Below are 18,767 nucleotides of genomic sequence, written 5' to 3'. Positions count from 1 at the left end.
TTAATTTCCCCCTTTTGCCCATTTCAAGCAAGTTCTGTAAGTATCTTTACTCATAACACATTACTCACACAAAAAATAAGAAGACTTTGTAAGGCACACTTCCTTTATATGTGTGCTCTGGGCCTAAATTTAGAGTATATACAACAATACTTTATTTTTTTTTTTTTTTTTTTCCTAGAAAATGGTAGAGTATCCCAGCTATTGTGCTGGGACACAATTCTGCTTCCTTCAATTTTTTAAGTCTTGTCACTTCTTTTACTGCAATAGCTTTTGAACTTTGATCTCTCTTCAGTCAAAATCCTCGTCTCTCCCACTCCTTGTCCTGGTCCTGGGCTACATCAAAAAAGATAATTTTTTCACCCCAGAAAAGTCTTGATGAATTCTCTCTTTTGTATCTGTTACTTCATGTTTTAGGAGTGGACCCCCTGAAGGTACTCTGGAGTTAGAAGCAAATGTGTAATTGTCTATGACAAACTTTTCAATATCAAATGACAGTTTACTCTCAGAGATGAAAGCAGGTATGTCCTAAAAACTGTATTTTAATATTAATTGTATTACTATTATTTCTGTACCATGACAGAAATTGGGGAAGAAATGAGGTTTAAGACTGTGAAAACTGAGTCATTCAAACTCTCTAAATTGGAGGGAGATGATTTGAACAGTGGGTGTTAGATGGATAAGGGGTTGGAAGGTGGTACCCAGAGAATAGTGATCAGTGGCTCAGAGTTCCAATGACATCAGTGACAAGTGGTGCTCCTCAGGGCTCTGTTTTGGGCCAGTGTTATTTGATATCCTCATTAATGTCATAGACAAAAGCACTGAGCATACCCTCAGCAGCAGGATGTTTGGGCCTTTGGTGGGTTTGCTGTTCTTATGAATATTTGAGTATTTATATGAAGTGAGACGTCTCCAAGAAGTGGGTCCTAAATTTTCCTCCCATGTATGGAAAGTAGAAGAGTCAGGATTTGAATTCATTTTCAAAATCCAAGGGAAGTACTTACACAGCAAAACCATTATCCATACAAATGGGCTTCTTTCTGTTCAGAAATTCCACCTTGGACAAACAGTTTAAATTTTATTAAACTATATCCTTAAAAACTGACAACAGTAAGGTTCCCCAATGAGGTCTGCCCAGGTACTGGTCTGTTTTCATACCTCCATTCCTCTCAGCAGGCTGGGTACCAGTTTTCTCTCTTCCAGCACAGCTGTGACATTTCTTGTCCTCTGTTCCCAGTGTTTTCTAACTTTTCCATTGCCCTTTTGAGCTTTTGGCCCTAAGCCTTCACAAACAAACTGTGTAATGCACCTGGAATCAAGGAAGAAAGTGCTGCATAATTATTAAGTTAAATATTGTCTCCCGACCCTTATAAAGAAATTTTTCATCTATTGCTTTTCCTGGTGATTTCCCAACCACCTGCTATTAAGTTAAACAGATATGGTTGAATACTACATATTCAAACAACCTGTAGCAAGTATTCGTAAATTATTACAGGAAAACTCCCTGCCTTCCAAAGAAAAGCAGATGTAAATTCAATTCTCTTGGAAACTCAGTCTCTGATGGTGTGTGCCTCTCCTCATGGTCACTGCTGATCATTTGTTGTCAGGGCCTCAACAAACTTTCAAAGAGCAGAAGTATTTCATCTCCCATTGTCTCAAGGCATTGGAGTTTCTAGATAATTCTGTCAAAGAACTGTCAGGCATATTAATGTGATTTATTTTGTTTAAAACCTGATGGTCTCAGCATCAGTTCTCAGCTGATATATATGGAGGCATTTACTTTTATTATAGGTCAAGATTCATTAAAGAAGCTGAGACATGGCCTGAGCTACTGCAAACTGTGTCTCATCTTTGCATTCCCTCAACTCCTCTGTGACTGTAGTGCTACCTCATTCCTTCTCTGCTCATTGTCAATTGTCTCTCAATACAAAATAAGGTTTAAAGATCTGTTATACAGCATAGTAACACATCAAAAGTTTGAGCCACAAAAATTCATATTCATATTCTTCATATTCATTGAATCTGCAGACAGCAGCAATGTAAACTTTAAAAAAAAAAAAAAAGATCCACTGCATATTTATAGGGAACTTCAATTCCATTTTCACGGAATAAATGGTATTTTACACTCCACACCATTTAGACCTCAATCTCTCTTCTGGCAAGTCAAGCTGTGATTTTTTGTGGATTGTTCCTAAGTCGTTTATAATCAGGCCATGGCACCACTGACAACAGCACCTTTGAAGTCAGGTAGGGATTATTAATTTGCTGTGAATTTTCTGAGGAGCTTCATCTTCTTTCCATACACATCCATTGAAAGTCATAGAGGTGAAAATGAAGGTACCAGTCACAAACAAAATAAAGCTATCAAACTCTCTGGTTTCAGATTAATTCTGGGCAGTGCAAAAAGCCAACCAACCTTTACTTTCTAACGTGAAACATGATGTTTTAGGGTTCCTGAAATACATCTTCTGCTGGGTGAGATCTGAGAGCATTCAAAGGCTCAGAACTCTGGGCAATGAGCCCCACAGCTCCATGCAGCCACCCTTGGGAGCACAGAAGGGGGAAAATCATTACTTGTGGCACAAATTTTAGCTCTCCATCAAAGACTGCAATTACCAGTGTGTGTGTGTGTGTGTCTGTGTGTGTGTGTGTGTGTGTCTGTGTGTATCCTCTCTGCAAGAAAAGACTGCATTAGTCTATACAGGTTGGATACTCTGAGAGATTTCTTCACAGAAAGGATGATCACAAACCGAAACGCGCTGCCCAGGGAGGCGGTGAAGTCACCGCCACTGGAGGTGTTAAAGGAAGACTGGACGTGACCACGGTCTGGTTGACACGGTCGTGTTCGGTCACAACTTGAGCTCGATGATTTCTCAGATCTTTTCCGATACAATTGATGCTGTCACCCCGTGATACAAACCGCTAACTCCGGGATATACACCGCTAACTCCGGGACACACAGCGGTAACTCCGGGACACACCTTGGCGGGGAGGCTCAGCGAGGCCGCGCTCCCGACCACCGGGGAGTGCTGAGCCCCGGGCTGCGACGGCGGGGAGCTCCCGATCGGAGGGCGGCTGACAGGATCACCCTGTGCCGGGGAGGGGGCTGACGGGCACCCTGCGGTGCCCCTGATCCCCGGGCGGGCTCTGCACAGGCACACCGGGGCCAGGGGCAACGCGGCGCCCGCTCGCCCTCGCTCTCCCCGCCTCACGGCCGCCCTCGGGGCGCTGGGCGCATGCGCGGAGGCGCCGCCCGCCCGCTCCGCCGACCGCTCAGCGGCGTTGGGGCAGCGCGGGGCGGCAGCGCCGGCCCTGCTCCGCACCCGGGCGGTGAGTGCGGGCTGAGCGCGGGCAGCGCGGGGGAGATGCGGGTACTGGCGGTGAGTACGGGCAGTGCGGGGTGAGATGCGGGTAGGGGCGGTGAGTGCGGGGTGCGGGTGAGAGCCGGTGCGGGAAAGGGGCTGCCCGGAGGGAGCGGCCGGGGCGGGGGTCCCACACAGGGACCCTGAGGGGAGTGAGGGAGGAACCCACCCCCGCCCTCCGCCGGCAGCAGCCGCCGGGGAACTCCTCTCCAAGGCTTTGTGCCGTTCGCGCTTAAGCCCGAGGAGAAAACGTGCGGAGTGTATTGAACAAAGGAACAGTCCTGAGGGGTTTCTCTTTTGGAAGGGGTTAGCGACTCTCTGCAAAATAGGCAGCTCATACATTTTTCTCCGAAGTTTTAGAGAACACCATCCCACAAAACAAGCCCGCGGAGCTCAGCCGCGGCAATCCTGAGCTCTGGTATTCCTGGTAAAAGTTTTTCCACTGTCACAGGATCAGGCAGAGGCCCCGTCCGTGCTGGAGCTGCGGTGGCCGGGCCGGGCCGGGCCGGGCCGGGCTGGGCTGGGCTGGGCTGGGCTGGGCTGGGGTGGGAAGGGAAGGGAAGGGAAGGGAAGGGAAGGTATGCTCGGGAATGAGCCGGACCCTCCCCGGCCCTGCGGGGCTTCTCCCGGACCTGTGCTGGCGAGGGAACAATCCATCCACATCCACAGGAAACAGGAGGGGCAGAGGGAGCCTCGGTGGTACCGCAGTTGAAGCTGGGGTTGAATGTTGCATGGGTCGAGGAGTGAGAGAGCAGGCAGGGATTGGGTTTGTTGGGAACAAAACAGAGAAAAACAGAGCCAGTGAGTAAAAGGAAGAAGACTATAAACACATGAAAATACTTGAAAGAATTTCAAGTTTTCATAGAAAAGTTCTGAAGAGAAGAGGTACAGTTACACAGATGTTTGTGTTCTAGATTAAAATCAAGATCTGAAATTTATTATTACAATTGACTGTCACTGAAAAAAAACCCCTAGTTGTACTTTTTCTGCACATTACCACCTCCTGTACCATCTTCTCTCCATACTGGTACCATTGTTGATACAGCAGGGGAGGGGAGTGGCGTGGAGCATTGCCCAAAGACTCAGACTGACCTTTTAAACACTTTTTCTTATTAACCTAGTTAGTAATCACATCTGTTTCCATGCACTGGCATAAGGTTGCTTATACTGGCCCAAGGAAACGTGTGGTTGGGAGGGAAAGAGTTTTTTTAGTTGTACAAAATGAGTAGGAATGCATGTAGAAGCCCTGGTTTTTAATGTGTCCACGTGTGTATTATGCACACAGACGCACACCTGTGTAAAGGGATTGTGCAACTGGGAGGTTGAACATTCTGGCCCTTGTGTTGAACAGAGGGAGTGCCATTGATAAAGCAGTTGTGGGGGAGGTTTACAAGTGCAAGAGGTGATGAGCAGTGTGAGGAGACTTACCTAGTAAAGGTGGCTGAGATTGCAAGAGTAGTTCCTGCTAAACCAGGGCAGTGAGAATAGAAATCAGAGAGGAGGAGGAGACAGGGAATTTGTGTGTGAGAGAGTACTGCATGGAGACAGGAGTGGGATTTTTACTTACCTGTTCAGTTTCAGCCATCTCACTTCAACCTCTTTTAGACTAGAAAACTTGAACTGGGATTCTAAGTAACTCTGTGTTCTTGGAACTAGCATATACCAGGAAATTTCCAGGTGAAACTTCTATTATTCTTTTCTCATATAAGTTCATCCAGAAATTTGTGTCCAGCTGGTATTGGACTCAAAACAACAAAGCATTGCATCTGGTTGTAATACATGCAGGTGTTGAGATTATAACTTGGTTACAATTTTAATATCAGTTTTCTTTTGAGAGAAGTGGATAGTTACACACAGAATAACTGAACTAATAGTGTCATTTCCAGAAACACCAATGGAGAACTGAAGTTTTGAAGTTAGCTTTAATTCAGTCTTTTCATACATCTAAATTGAATTACAGTTTTCTATTAAGTAATAACATTGTTTTTTGCATAAAAATCCTGTTGTACTCAAGGTATTAAAGAGATGAAGTATTTTGGTGTTCCTCCTTACTTGGGTTGTGTGATGTAGACACATTTTCTTGATCTGACTCAAATCTGCATCAAATTCTACTTTGACTATGGAATTATAAATTTCCTTATATCTTCTGTTGTGCTTATCACCTCAGTATCTCAGTACTCAACTAATTCCCCCTTTAAGTGACAAAACTCTCCTAAGACAAGGAAATCATCCTCCCATTCCACATGAAGAGTCAAAGATAAAAGTATAGGGACTAAATCTGGTCCAGGTAGGATCTGATTTTTTTTCAGGGTATTGAGTTCGGTTGTCCTCATTTATGTTAAATGCACAGGTGCAAATAAATTAAATGTCTGTTCTAAACCTATTCTGCTTTTGCAGATCAACCAGTCAGATTTTGGGAGATGCATCCCTAAAATAAAATGTTTGTAGTTGGTGTCCCCATTGTAACAGCATTTTTATGTAATTTATCTAGAACTAGAAATAAATTCTGTGGCAAAAGTAGGATAAAATATACTTCAGGACAGTGCTAACTTACTCCAGACTAGAGCAGTGTGAACCATTTTTGTTTGCTCTGTCATTTTAAATAGCTTCCTTTTCCTGTGATCCTCTTGTCCATCATTTTGTTCTGCCCTGTGACCTCCCTCACGTGTGATAGTGTAGCCATTTCCATACTGTTTTGGTGAGGCACATCACAGGATCAGTCAGGTTGAGAACAAAAACTTACCTGGCTTACTTTGGGCTCTTAGAAACAGCTGGACAGGCAGGGAACAAGAGAGCGCTTGGTAGCACCTACCCCAGGTATGAGTACTGGGGAAAAACAAACCCATTTTGCCCCTCTGCTTCCCTCTTCCATTATTCCAGGAAATCTTATATGTGTCATTTCTTCCCATTTGCTCAACAAATGACACCACATTCCTACAGGCAAGAATTCTACTTTTTTTTTGCCCCATCCTGTTAAAAGCTTTTGCTTTCAGTTTGTCAGCTCAGTCCTGAATTTTGTTGCTCGTTTTCGTCTTGCTCTTTCATGAATTCCCCTCAGCGGTGTTTCCAGGATGCTGTCTGGTCTGGCTGGTGCTTCTTTAATGGTTGTTTTGCTTCAGCCTCCAAAGACAATCTACTTTCTTGCCCCCACCATTGCTTCCTCTCCTCTTCCACATTACAAACAAAAGCACTTGCAGTGTGCAGTAGAGAACCCTACGGAGCTGGCAGAGGAGTGGCCTGAATGACCTAATGTCTCGTCTGTTCTCCTGCCAGCTGAGTTCAGATGTTGGTAACTATTTGACCTCTTAAAATCTAATCTGACCATACCCAGCCCTTTCCTTGTTTACTTTTGCTTGTCTTACTGATTCTTGTTAAGTAAAATTTGATAAGCGTTTGTGAGGTTTGAAATACATTTAACTCATTCTTTTCTTGCTGGCACTTTTGATGGTGCTGATTGTCAAGTAATTGGTGTTTTAATCAAGGTTGCTGAATACTATTATTAGAATGGCTACATTTCAAAGGCAAAGCCTGTCTGCATACTGACGGTTAAAGAAGTTCCATGCTAACCACCTAAAATCACACCGTGGATTTTGGCCTGCTAAGAAAACACATCTGTTAAGAGCTCTTTTGTGTCTATTTCAGGCTGTTGCTTATTTTTAGTAGTACTTAATTACTATATAAAATAACTTTAACTTTGAATGAAAGGCATCTGTTCAGAACTACATTTATAAAATCAGACAAATACATTTGCACAGCCCAGTGTACTGGAGTTAGCATCCAGGGCTGAGACATGCACACTGTAGTAGCACAAGAAGAGTTGCCCATTTTCAAACCAGGAATGCTACTTTATGCAAATAGATAACTTTTTTGACCATAGACGTCTATATAGGAGACAGACTATCCTACAGTTGGCATATTGAAAGATCTTTGAGATCCCTTGCATTTTACACATTTCATTGTGCATTTTACCTGCTCAGTGGAGTGTTTCATTTGGAATGTTTGAACCAGCCTTCTCATGTTGCTTCTGAAATTACTTTTGAAAGCTGGCATCTCATATTTGAAGATCACACACTCAACATACTTCCAGTTTTTCATCTTAGTGGTTAGTCTGTACCAATATGATTACTCCAAGAGTGGTCAAATTAAGTAATGCTAAAATCCAGAGACACCATGTGAAGTGTAGGATGGGAGTAATTTGTCATACATAAAACTTAATCCCAGTGAAGTATTCATTTTGTCACCTGAAACTGCAGAAAACCTGTATTTGCCAGAGCTTCAGGGTGGGTGAGATTTTTTTTGTTTGTTTGTTTACATCAAGAATTGTGGTAATTCTGGGTATTCCTGTTTTGCTGAGCTCTTTGTTTTCCTGTAGTATAACAATAGATGGCCCAGTTTCAAGATTCACTTTACAGCAATTCTTCATTAAAATCCCAATGGCTAAATTAACCATTTAGCATAACTCTCTAAACTGTAATATTTATTATAATCAGCTGTATTTGTAAGCGTTCCCTCCTTGGCACTGAAGTGTGAATTTGTTAGCTCACTGGTGTGAAGGCAGTTTGTGGAATCCTGGCAGGAAAATCATAAATAGTGGCTACATCAGTCACATGAACTTTTGCACCAGGCTGTTTCTCCGGGTTTATCAGTGAATTTTTTACTGACCTTGTGTGTATTCTTTAGCTTTTATTTGCAGGCTGTAACTCTTCAAACTATTTACTAAATAAACCTGGGAGGAGAAGCAGCTTTGTCTTTCTGTTCCTGGTCTCCATTCTCCTGGCTATGGGGAATGGGGAAGGGTTAGATGAGGTTTCGGTGTCAGAATTAGTTAAATCTCCTGCTGGTTTTCCTACAGATTTCTCCCGTGGCAGCTGAAATGAGCACAGTCTGTAATATTTTATTTCAATACCGCTGAGCTCTTCTGAGTATCACAAATGGAATGGGCTCACTGTGCCATTTGCTGTTTGCTGCTGTTGCCTGTCAGAGCTGTGGGCAGCAGTGAAGTAAAGGCAAGGCCTGTTGAGTGCGGCTGCGTAAGCGGCTTTACTGACCTAAGCTTTTCCCGCTGCCTGAAAACAGGAGTTCCTCCTCTTCCACTCCAGCCTTGCTGCCTTTTGCATTTTGACTGCTTCCCTGGTGTTCTGCAGTCAGCAGGGACCTGATCTGTCTTATCTTAAAACAAGCAAGGAGGTGAGAAGGTGAACAAACTCATCTTTTACGGAAAGGCCACTTAGGGTGAACTGTAAAGAAGTGCCCAACTACAAGCTCATCAGAGATGCAGCTCTCAAAAATGGAAGTATCAAAGCACTTTCAGTGTGGCTGTTTGTTGGGAACTCTTGGTAAGGATTTAACCAAAGTTTTCATCTCAATGTAAGAAAGAAATATTATACAGTGAGATCAATCATTCACTGGAACAACCAGTTATGGGGGATTCCCCATAACTAGAGGGGTCATTTCTGCAGGTGGGCAGAGTGCTAGATAACCTCATCAGGGCTGCCTTCCACACAAAAGGTTGGACCAGACAATCTTTTGACATTCCTTGGCTGCTCCATGGTTCTGTGAAGCTGTTTGTATGGGTGAAGTGATGTACACAAATGCACAAGGTGGAGATGCACCTGCTGATGGACAGCACATCTAGAATCTCTCCAATGACTTCTGCAGTGTATTACATACATAAATGAGTTATCAGACCTAAAAAATACCAGTGGTATATTTTTTGCATTAGAAGACTCTTCTCCATTTTCTGTATCCTGGAGTAGATGTTCAGCTTTATGGGAGAGTAGGGGAACACCCTTTAAAATCTTCCAAGAACAAAATATGAGTTACATGTTGGATCTGTAGGGGATCTGTCAGTTAGGAATGAAGTTTTCAAGAGCTAACTTTATTTTATTCTGTGTATGCTTTTGACACAACTAAGATAAATTGCATCTTCAAGTACAGTTAATTGCATACACAAATTTGACACATCACTTTAGCACATTACTTCTTAGGAACTTCAATATGAACATCTTCTTAATTATTTTTGTTAGGTGCATTTTTGTGATTCTGACTCAGGCAGAATGGGTGTCGTACTCACTCACTTCAAAAGGAGTAGAAGAGCAGCAGTGGAATTATTGTTTTAGTTTTGAGAGCTGCTCTAGTGTTTTTATAGTGCTGGAAAGTGCAAAAAATTGTTTAGAAGTATGACCTGCTACTGGTAGGTATGGAGTTGTGCTGTGTGATTGATCAACTGTGACTTAGAGCTTCACTGTGATCCTTAATTCCTCGTAACTGACAGTTTGAATTAGATGTTAGTTCGTCTTCCAGTGTTTTCTCCAGTGATGGTGTTCAGGATACCTCCATCCTCTAGATCAGTTTTCCTTTAGGAAAACTGCCATGAATTTAAGGATTTCTCCTGCTCCGCAGTAGTTGATTGGAAGGGACCATGAGTAAAATTGTTGGACTAGAGTCACAAGGGATGCAAAACCAGCTCCCTGAGAGGCTGAGTTTGGTGGCAGATACAGTCTGGAAAGTTCACATTTCCTTTCTGTGGCTGTCCTGGGGAGAAGAGCAGCAGAGGAGGAGAGGGGAGTCAGGGGGAGAGGGACAAAGGCAAAGGGCAGAGCACAGAACTGCATCAGCCACATCAGGGTGGTAAAACAATAATTCTGCTGTTGCTCTTCTGTTCCTTATGAAGTGAGTCAGTACAACACCCATTCTGCCTGAGTTGGAAGCACAAAGATGCACGTAACAAAAACAATTCAGAGGATGTTCATGCTGAAGTTCCTAAAACTCACATGCCAAATTGGTGTGTCAAATTTGTGTGTGCAAAATCCCCAGTAAAGGGTGGGTGGCAGTGGCAGGAAAGGAGGAGAAATTCCTTGACTCCTCTTTGAGGCTGAAGTCAAAACATCTTTTGCTGTACCCTAAATGTATAAATGAGCTTTGTAGGTAGGTTTGTTCAAATCCTACTAAAAAAAAAATTAAGTGCAATGCAGTAAAATAATTGTGCATCTTCATGTGGTTGGAAATTCAGGTAAAGTTACATGAGAAATAATGGATGTGGGTGCTGGGAGAGGGAAATAAAAGTATTTAGTATTTAAAATGTACTTCTTTTTTCCCCCCTGGTTTGTAGGGCTCTTTTACCCTTCTGTTTTACTGCAGCTGCTCTGTGGATTCTGGTGGTGTACAACTTTCTGTATGCTCTCTTTATGCAATTCCCCAGTGTGACAGAAAACTTAATAAAATCTCTAAAGTAGTTGTGCCTCATTATCTTTTGCCTGGTTACCATATAATTCAATAAGATGAAATATGTGTTTATGACTCTTTCATAACTTCTCTGCAATTTGATTTTTGGTTGACTGGAAAATCCCATTAAAACATGCTCTGAAATGTTGTCATATATGCATTGCTTCAGGGGAGGACAGGCAGGGTGGAAATTTGTATTAAAGCATGCTGACAGTGCATAAATGCTTGGAAGAGAAGGCTTTGTTTGCACATTTCTCTAGCTTATTTTACCACTAAACAAAGGAGTTACTTTTTATTGGTTTGGGGTTAATTTCTCTAAATTAAATGGGGTATTAGACATTGGCCTACCAAACAAGTGCTAAATGCCGTTTCTGTATGGGGCAGAATGTTGCCTCATCACAGAAAAACAAACTTCATTAAGTAGTAGTCTTATGTTTGCTATAAAATTACTGCACACAAAGATGCCAATGTTACCCAGGTTCATTTTTTTTACGGCAGAAATGCACATTCTGAGATCTAGAATCTTTCTGGGGTTTCTTAATAGCTACTTGAAAAGTACTGGTAGTTTAGAGGTAGTCTGATTTTTAAAAGTAGCTGTTGCTTCTTGCCTTTCACAATATTGTAATAATTCCAAGAAAAACTTCAGTGAGTTGAGTTAAACCTTTTTTCAAATGTATGGAATTGCCAGGTCTCTCTTTTTCTGTGAAAAGATCAGACTTGAATATTGGATACAGTAATAGAGTTGAAGGCTGAATCTTGTACAGCCAGTTTGTGTTATTGGAAAACCTGGAAAGGTATTATTTGTGACACTTGGGTCATGGTTTGGCTTTATAAGCTGGGCTGAGGAAGAAAGTATCTGTAAGAGTTTCAGGGCAGGATAAATAGTACATCGTTAGCTTTGATCTTATGACCTTTCCTGAGCAGAGAAACACTGTACCTGTAATGAAATTACATTTTTGAGAATGGACTGTGTCCAGAGACTGTTCCTTGGCCCTTCTCTCTCATGTCTAGGGAGGTGTAATCTAAAATAGAGGTAGTACTCTTTACTTTTTTTTTTTCCCCTTAGGTAGGGACCTAACCCATATATGCTTTTAAAAAGCAGAAAGCACTGTTGTACTCCACTTTCTACTTATTATGAATGTTTTGATGTGTTGTTTTGGGAGACCAGAGACCATGAAAAAGAGAGATTGTGGGTCGTAAGTAGGATCTTTGAAGAGACTGCATGCCATCTATCAACTCAATTTCTGGTTGTGTCATGGTATTATGTGCTGAGATTTACTCCCCTGGTCTTAACCCAGTTTTAAACCACTTTGGAGAGGAACTGGATTTAGTTACCCATTGCATCCTGGAGACTGGACTCCTCTCCTTTCACAGCCATGTAGTTAACAGCTGTAGCTACATCTGGAGAATAGTGTTGTAGTAATCACTAAATCTCACTCTCATTTATTGATTTCCTTTTTAGTTGTTTTCATCTATTTCTGCTTTTGTCCTGAACAGCTTCCTGTGGCAGCAAGTTCCGTGAATTACCCACTGTGTGAAATTTCAGGTCCTTTGGCTTATTTACATCCATGTCAGCCGAGGTCAGTGTGTGCCCTCCAGTTTGGGAAAAGTAATGGTTGGCTGCCACATGTTACAGTTAGATCAGCTGAATGTCTGCCTTCTCTGAACTGAAAGGTTTGCTACACAGAGATGATTTAAGCACAAAGGATATTTCCCTTCTTCCCAAATAAGTAGTAATGTGATTTTTCATTCATATACAATGCGGTTTTCAGTTGGAAGTTGGGAGCTGCTGACTGTTCCTCAGTTTGTTTTTAAAGCTTCAGGAGATGGTTTGAACTACAAAATCAAAGCTGGCTTGTTTCTAATCTAGAGAACAGATGCAAATGTTTCATTTGTATGAAAACAGGGACAGAATAGAGGAGGAAAATAAGATGAGTGCACATTCAAAGCTCCTAACTTAGGGAGGCTGTGAGTGAAAACATTCTGCAGTATTCTGATACAGTTCATGTGGGTTTTTTTCTTTGAAAATGCTAGCAGGTCCATTGATTATTTGATCTTACTGTAAATTTTAAAAAATGCATGCTAGATATTTAATAAGCAGCTGTCACTTTACTAGTATATCATAGGATCTTATCAATACATAATTTAACACTCCAGCCACCTGTAAATGTGTAGCAAAGGGATCATGTACTTTCTCTGGCTTATTGTGTATTGACTTTGTGTGTTACTTTATGCTTTTCGAAACTGGTAAAATTTTGGAGAGGAAGTTATTGAAGGTGTCAGTAATGGTGATTATAAACTGGATGTTAATTTTGTAATCTGTAATTGCTCTCCTTAGGGGTGTGTGGGAAGAATGTGCTTTTATTTTGTGGAGGTGAGGTCTGGCTGGGTTGTCTCAGTTCCTGGATTAGCTGTCTCTGTGTGTCTCTTTTTCTGCTGTTTCTGAGAAGCTACTCCAGTATTTCAGGGTTTAAGTCTTAGACTGAGCCCTGTGGTGTCCTGTGTATTAGTAGGATATAATTTTCACTTCAAGAACATAATTTTTGAAGACAAAAGACAAGCATATGAACTGCTTCACAAATCTCTTTGACTGCTGAGATTTTTGAGAGGTTTTATTGTTTCATTTGGGTTTTAGTTTGAGGGAGAGAGCCTCACATTACCTTTGTTTTTGTCAACTTATTTATCAGAGTACTTTTGTAGCCTCACAGAAAGTTTTTCCCAAACAGTCACTACCACCCCATAACAACCTTTGGCTCTTTAATGAGAAATCATTTTTACAGAGGTTCCTTCCTCAACTTACTGCTGTGAGTGTGGTCATACAGTGTATGGGTGCATCATTGGGTGTATCTGCAGTAGCATTTTGGTTCAGATTAGGAATTTTCCAGTTGTCACTACTTGCTGTGTTTTGGTTTGCATTGCAGAAACATTTCTAAACACAGAAGGTAAACTAGAAGATAAACTCCAAGAGCTGCAGTCCCACTGCCAGACAGTGCTCAGCTTATGAAAGCAAATTAGAGCTACCCCAAAGTAGAATTCTTGACCTGTGTTGTGTAAGTGTTGTGTCCTCAGCACCATCTATTTAGCTCTTCAGGTGCACTCCTAAGTGCTTTGCATTCCTGGCTAATGTGGGTGTAGTCAGGATAGAGGTCATTATTATGCACTTAGAGGTTATTATTCATGGCCACTGTAATTGCTTCAGATAAAGAGTGCAGCTATTCAAGCCTAAGTTAGAATAGATGATATCCAAGTGGCTGACAAGTTGGATTTGTCAGCTGGCACCCAAGCACTAATTAGGTCAGGGAGCACCAGATGTATAGTGAAGCTGTGTTCTTGTCTCTGTTATCTTTTCACCTTTCCCACTATTAATCTGACTTCCCCTCCGTTCCCTAGCGTGCTTATCCTTGTTATCCAGCTGCTACCCCAAGTCACAACATTCTGACATCTCACACGTGCTGGCAGGGCAGTCCTCTTTCCCTGTTCCCATCTCTTTAAGCTACTTGAGTTGCCCCCTTGCAAAGGGCTGTGGAGCTGTGCCTGGTCCTGGACGTGGTGTTTGCTTCCATGGTCTTTTGCCCGCTTTCTGCTGGCAAAATAGATAATGATTTCCAGCTGCCAAAGGCACTGTGACTGCTGAGAGAACTGCTGCAATTTGTAAACCCATCTTCACTTCACTGAAGAGCATTAATGGCTTTTCTCTGTTATTCTTGGTCATTGATTTTCATGGAAAATGTGTGGGAGCATGAAAGAAATCTCAGTGTCAGATTTAGTTAAAAGGTACTGGCAGAGGAGCAGAAAAGTGACAAGGAACAGAATTTGGAATAGATAAGTGACATAGCATCAGTTTCATGTCCAAACAAAATCAGGATAAAAACACATCGTACTGCGAAAGCTTTACTTAATTGTTCACCATTCTCACTTGAAAAAGGAGAGGAATTGGTTATTGTTACATCAACATTTCAATGGATTATCAAGTTAAATGTTCTAAATTTGACTTCTAAGGCATAGGAGATTGTATAACCGAAATCAATGTCTTCTGACAGTAGCTTTCAGAAGAGTGAGGTGTCTGAAATTCTACTCTACAGACTGCTGGGAAAGGCAGAGTCTCTTGAGGATTTGTGGAATTCTGGTTTCCACACAGATGGTCATGTAAGTGTTCAATTATGCCTCCCAGGAACTGCCCCACGTGGTCCCCAGGAGTTTTAAAACAATGCAATCCCCCCAAATTCTTCCTCTCTCTAAATAGTTTTGTTACTTCTGCCAAAGGTCTTGCTCACCAAGATGTATCAGGAGAATGCTTTTGTTTGGTTTTTAAAGGGAAGAGAAGGAAGAGATAGCTTGTGGCAATTCCCCCTTTGAACCTCTACAAGTATCCAGAAAATAACTAGCCAGAATATTGCCACAGCTTAAACAGAACAAAAAACACTGAGTGAAGATGAGTAGTGAAGTTGAGGCAGAAGCTCAGGCTCAGTCTCTGCCCTGCAGTCCTGGGGGAGCTTCCTTCTCTCTGCTGTCAGGGTGCTGCTGTGCCCTGTGCAGGCTCATTGTGTGAGCCGTGTGCTGTTTCACTGGGTTTGGGGTACAGTGGCAGCCTGTGAAGTGCAGGCTCCTCTGAGTGATCTGGTCTCTGGTTTTGGGTGCTTAAATTAATGATGATGTTTTATAATGCTGTGATCAAATAGCATGTACAAAGCAGAAGGTTTTTTGGAACTCTGTTTTACTTTTATTCTTGTCCCATGTGGTATGAGGTGGGAAAAATCTTTTGCATCCTCATTTGACAGAGTAGTTTCCAAAGTGTTCCCTCCCTCTCTATTCCCACCAAATTCCCTGGAAAACCTTGTTTTTGCGAGCAAACTGAACTTACCACAGGGTTCTCCCATGTCCTATGCAATTCCTGTTCAGAGAAAAATCAATCTATTTTTCCAGCATTTGAATCAATGTAAATTCTTTGGTACACTTTTCCTGGGGAGAAAGCTCCTTGGAACTAGATAACGGTAAAAGAAATTGTCTTTCCAAGCATGTTAAAGACATGTGGTGGGAGTGGGGTTTTTAGGTAGACACATAATACATTCTGTATAAATGCCTGTCAGATAATTAAATAGCTACACAGGAAGTCAGATTGACAATGTTTTAATATTGCTTCTAAACAAACCTCCCCCAGGAGTGTTCCAGTTGCTCCATTGCATTTGGTTGGGGGCTGAGGAGCAAGAACAGGAGTGTTTATTTTTAGACTGAATGTCTACTGATGTTTTAGCTAACAGTGTCCCTGGAATGCACCTGCTTTTATAAAAAGCTCCAGAAGAACTGAAATATTGATAACTTTTAAGAAATTATGTAGCTCTTTGGCTTCATGAATTGTACAGATTAGAAAACTAAAGTTAACAGCTGTGCCGCTTGTGAGAGTTCTGTTGCAGAATGGAAAAAAAGCCACTTCCCCCTTCCCTACCTGGATGCTGTCATGCACATCCCAGCTGGGAGAGGAGCAGAGACCTTGCAGTATTTTAAGTCCCTTTTAACACAGCTGGTGAGAAAGTAGATGAGGGAAAATACTGCTGCTGCTTTATATTAGCCTTGCTTTCCCTTCCCTTTCTACTCCCTTCCCTTAAAGACTCACTTTGTTCTCGATGTTCTGTATCCTTGGAACAGATGGCAGTGAGGGAGAACAGTGCAGGCAGTTTGTGTGCCCTCAGTCAGATCCTCTGTCCTTTAATGGTACGTGCTGCACACAAGTTGCCATTAAACTTGGAGCCAGGAAATGTACCCAGTGGAGGTGTGTGCCTGCCTGCCAGCCAAAGATGGTTATCCTAATAAATGCAACAAAATCCTGCAGAATCACTGTCTTAAGACAGCAGCTTTTTATGCTGAAATTAGTTACCTTCCCAGTTCAAGAGATTGCCACTGCTAGAATATGATTACCAGCTTTGGAAATATGTAAACAAATATTCTATGCTTTATGCTTATAAATAGTGTATGCAAGATATGGATACTTTCAGAATTGAGACAAAGAATATTTAGGTTAGTTGTGGAAAGAAATGTACAGCTTGGTTTGTTATTTCAGTATTAGTTCCTGTTTCATGTGAGATATTTCTCCTTGGTAAGAGGCAGCAGCCTGTTGGTGGTGATTAGGGTACTGCTGGTAAATAGCAGGGGTGGTGTTGGTGTGTCTCCTGGGCTCTCTCACAGGCTTTGGAACTCAGTATTTCCCACTGAGCCATTATAGTTCCTACTAGAAGTGTGTGGTTCATTGTTTTTTGTTTTGTTTTTTAAGCATTCTACTGACAGCCAAGCAGGCAATCAGGAAAGGTCATGTGTTGGTTGGATCAGCTGCCATTAATTCAGAATTTGACACTTAGCACGGGTATAGGGCTGTCCACTGTGTTGTCACATATCTAAGGTGATATACAGCCTTATAGAAGATGGATAGAAGAGAGATTCAATAAACAACAATTTTTGGTGTTTCAGTAAGGTTTATGAAGACTTAAAAGCAGGAAACTAAGAGTTGGACAGAGGAATAAATGAGTCAGTAGTAGATCAGGATGTTCTGTGGTGTGACCAGCGCTCTTCTGCTTTATTAGCTGGCTTATGACGGTAAAAAAGATTTTTGTGCCTGTCTTTGTTCAGTCTCTTCTTCCAAGCCACTTTGAACTATTTAGTCAGTTTGAACCAAGAGTGTCAGAGTAGAGGACTAAAGTATAATTAAACTCCTTCCCTTTAGGGGAAGGGACTGTTAATAGAGGGTGAAGCTGTGAATTGTGGGAGCTTGGAGTTGAAGAAGTTTGAAAGGAAAGTCAGGAGAGCATGGAAGAAACATATTTTTTAGAGAATGGGCATAATTAGTTCCAGGGAGCTCTGAATACTTTTAAGTGCTGTAAAATCTAATGTGGATTGATGAAGGTAAGTTTCTGCACTGCAGCCACTGACTGAAAGCTGTATTTGATATTTCCTAGAGAAGGCCATACTGGTTCCTTCTGTAATGGAGGAGGTAAAATGAAACATAAATTATGTTCTGCAGCCACTTCAGCAACTCTTTATTTTGTCACTAGCCCCTAATACAATTTCCTTTAAAGAAATTAAAAGATATTTTGCCTTCTCTGTTTCCTTTTTTCTTCTCCCTGTGTTTTCCCCAGTTTTCCAACCTGTGTGCCAGTGTTCTGGTGTTCATTCCCAGAGAGCATGATATGCCAAGTACCAAGTGCGAGGTGCCAAGGCAGAGGCAGTGACTTGTTGTGTTCCTGGTGGAAAACATCCCATAGCCAGGGGAGGCACAAAGTCCCGTTTTTCCTAACACAGTTCCAAGTAGGCAGAGCCATCAGAGGGGCTGTGACTCATGGATGTGGATGCTTGTGTTCTGTCTTGTGTTTGTGTGTTTTGGTTTTTTGTGTGTGTGGTTTTTTGTGGGGTTTTTTTGTTTTGTTTTGTTTTTATTTTGAATGTTGTAGAAACTCACACTCCAGTTTTGTTAAAAGGGTAAAACTTTAAAGGCTGAAATTTATTGCAAAAAAAATTAGCCCCATTCAAGTGGGGAAACATAGGAAAGGTATGTTTAGTTCACTGCATTGCTGCCACTTGAGAGAGCAAGGGAACCCTCCTGGGTGCTGCCTCCTTATTGATGTCTGTTTGTTTGGGGGGCTGTTGCTAAACCAGCTGTCTGAAACTGGTGGGTAATAAATGGCAAAAGAAAATAATAATGCAACAGATGAAGAAAACAGACCACTAGCCAAGTCTTTCATGGCCTGTTTATTTTAATAAGTTTAGCAGTTTCTTCATCACAGATATTTGGGTTGTGACAATGTGACTAGTTATTAAATGACACTAATTTTATTTTTTTTTCTTCAAGAAGCAAAGGGCAAAGGTCTTTTTTTTTGGCATAGAGTAGTCTGCCAAGAAAAATTCTGGCTATTAAAAGAGGTTTTATATATATTCTGAAAAAAAAATTAAGCCCTCTGCTTCTGTCAACCTACAATACTTAGTAACAACAAGCTAAACATTGTGTTTGTGAGATTTCAGAGTGCCTTAATGTCTGCTCCTTATTCACATTTATTTGCCTTTATGAGATTTGACAAACTTGCTTTAAAATCAGTTTGCTCCTTCATCCCACATCTTGTAGTGCCACTCCTAGAGTTTTGTAGCAGGCTGGGATGTCTTCATGGAGCACCATTCACCTCAGCACTGCAAGTCCTGCAATCT

At 41.7% G+C, this 18,767-nt stretch overlaps 2 protein-coding genes across 3 annotated transcripts in view; one reads left to right on the top strand and one right to left on the bottom strand.

Annotated features, from left to right (window-relative positions):
• CFAP47 (cilia and flagella associated protein 47) overlaps window positions 1-3,701 on the bottom strand; it is a gene marked incomplete at its 5' end in the record, with an annotated part of 294,184 nt that extends 290,483 nt beyond the window's left edge. Inside the window, 3 exons of the mRNA XM_083854475.1 lie at window positions 1,156-1,306; window positions 2,748-2,896; window positions 2,979-3,701. Of these exons, the coding sequence (XP_083710601.1) occupies window positions 1,156-1,306; window positions 2,748-2,896; window positions 2,979-3,701 (1,023 nt within the window). The remainder of the gene's footprint in view (window positions 1-1,155; window positions 1,307-2,747; window positions 2,897-2,978) is intronic.
• PRRG1 (proline rich and Gla domain 1) overlaps window positions 3,276-18,767 on the top strand; it is a 30,865-nt gene continuing 15,373 nt past the window's right edge. The window contains exon 1 of one of the 2 annotated variants that reach the window (XM_083854800.1): window positions 3,276-3,327. The gene's annotated coding sequence lies outside the window, so the exon portion shown is untranslated. Of the gene's footprint in view, window positions 3,378-18,767 lie in introns of both variants that reach the window. The other variant, XM_083854799.1, reaches the window with a different exon arrangement.

The sequence above is a fragment of the Zosterops lateralis genome (genome assembly GCF_965231275.1).
Source record: "Zosterops lateralis genome assembly, chromosome: 2".
NCBI classification, from domain to species: Eukaryota; Metazoa; Chordata; class Aves; order Passeriformes; family Zosteropidae; genus Zosterops; species Zosterops lateralis.
The sequence above is the reverse complement of the archived record's forward strand: the minus strand, read 5'-3'. Positions and strand labels throughout refer to the sequence as shown.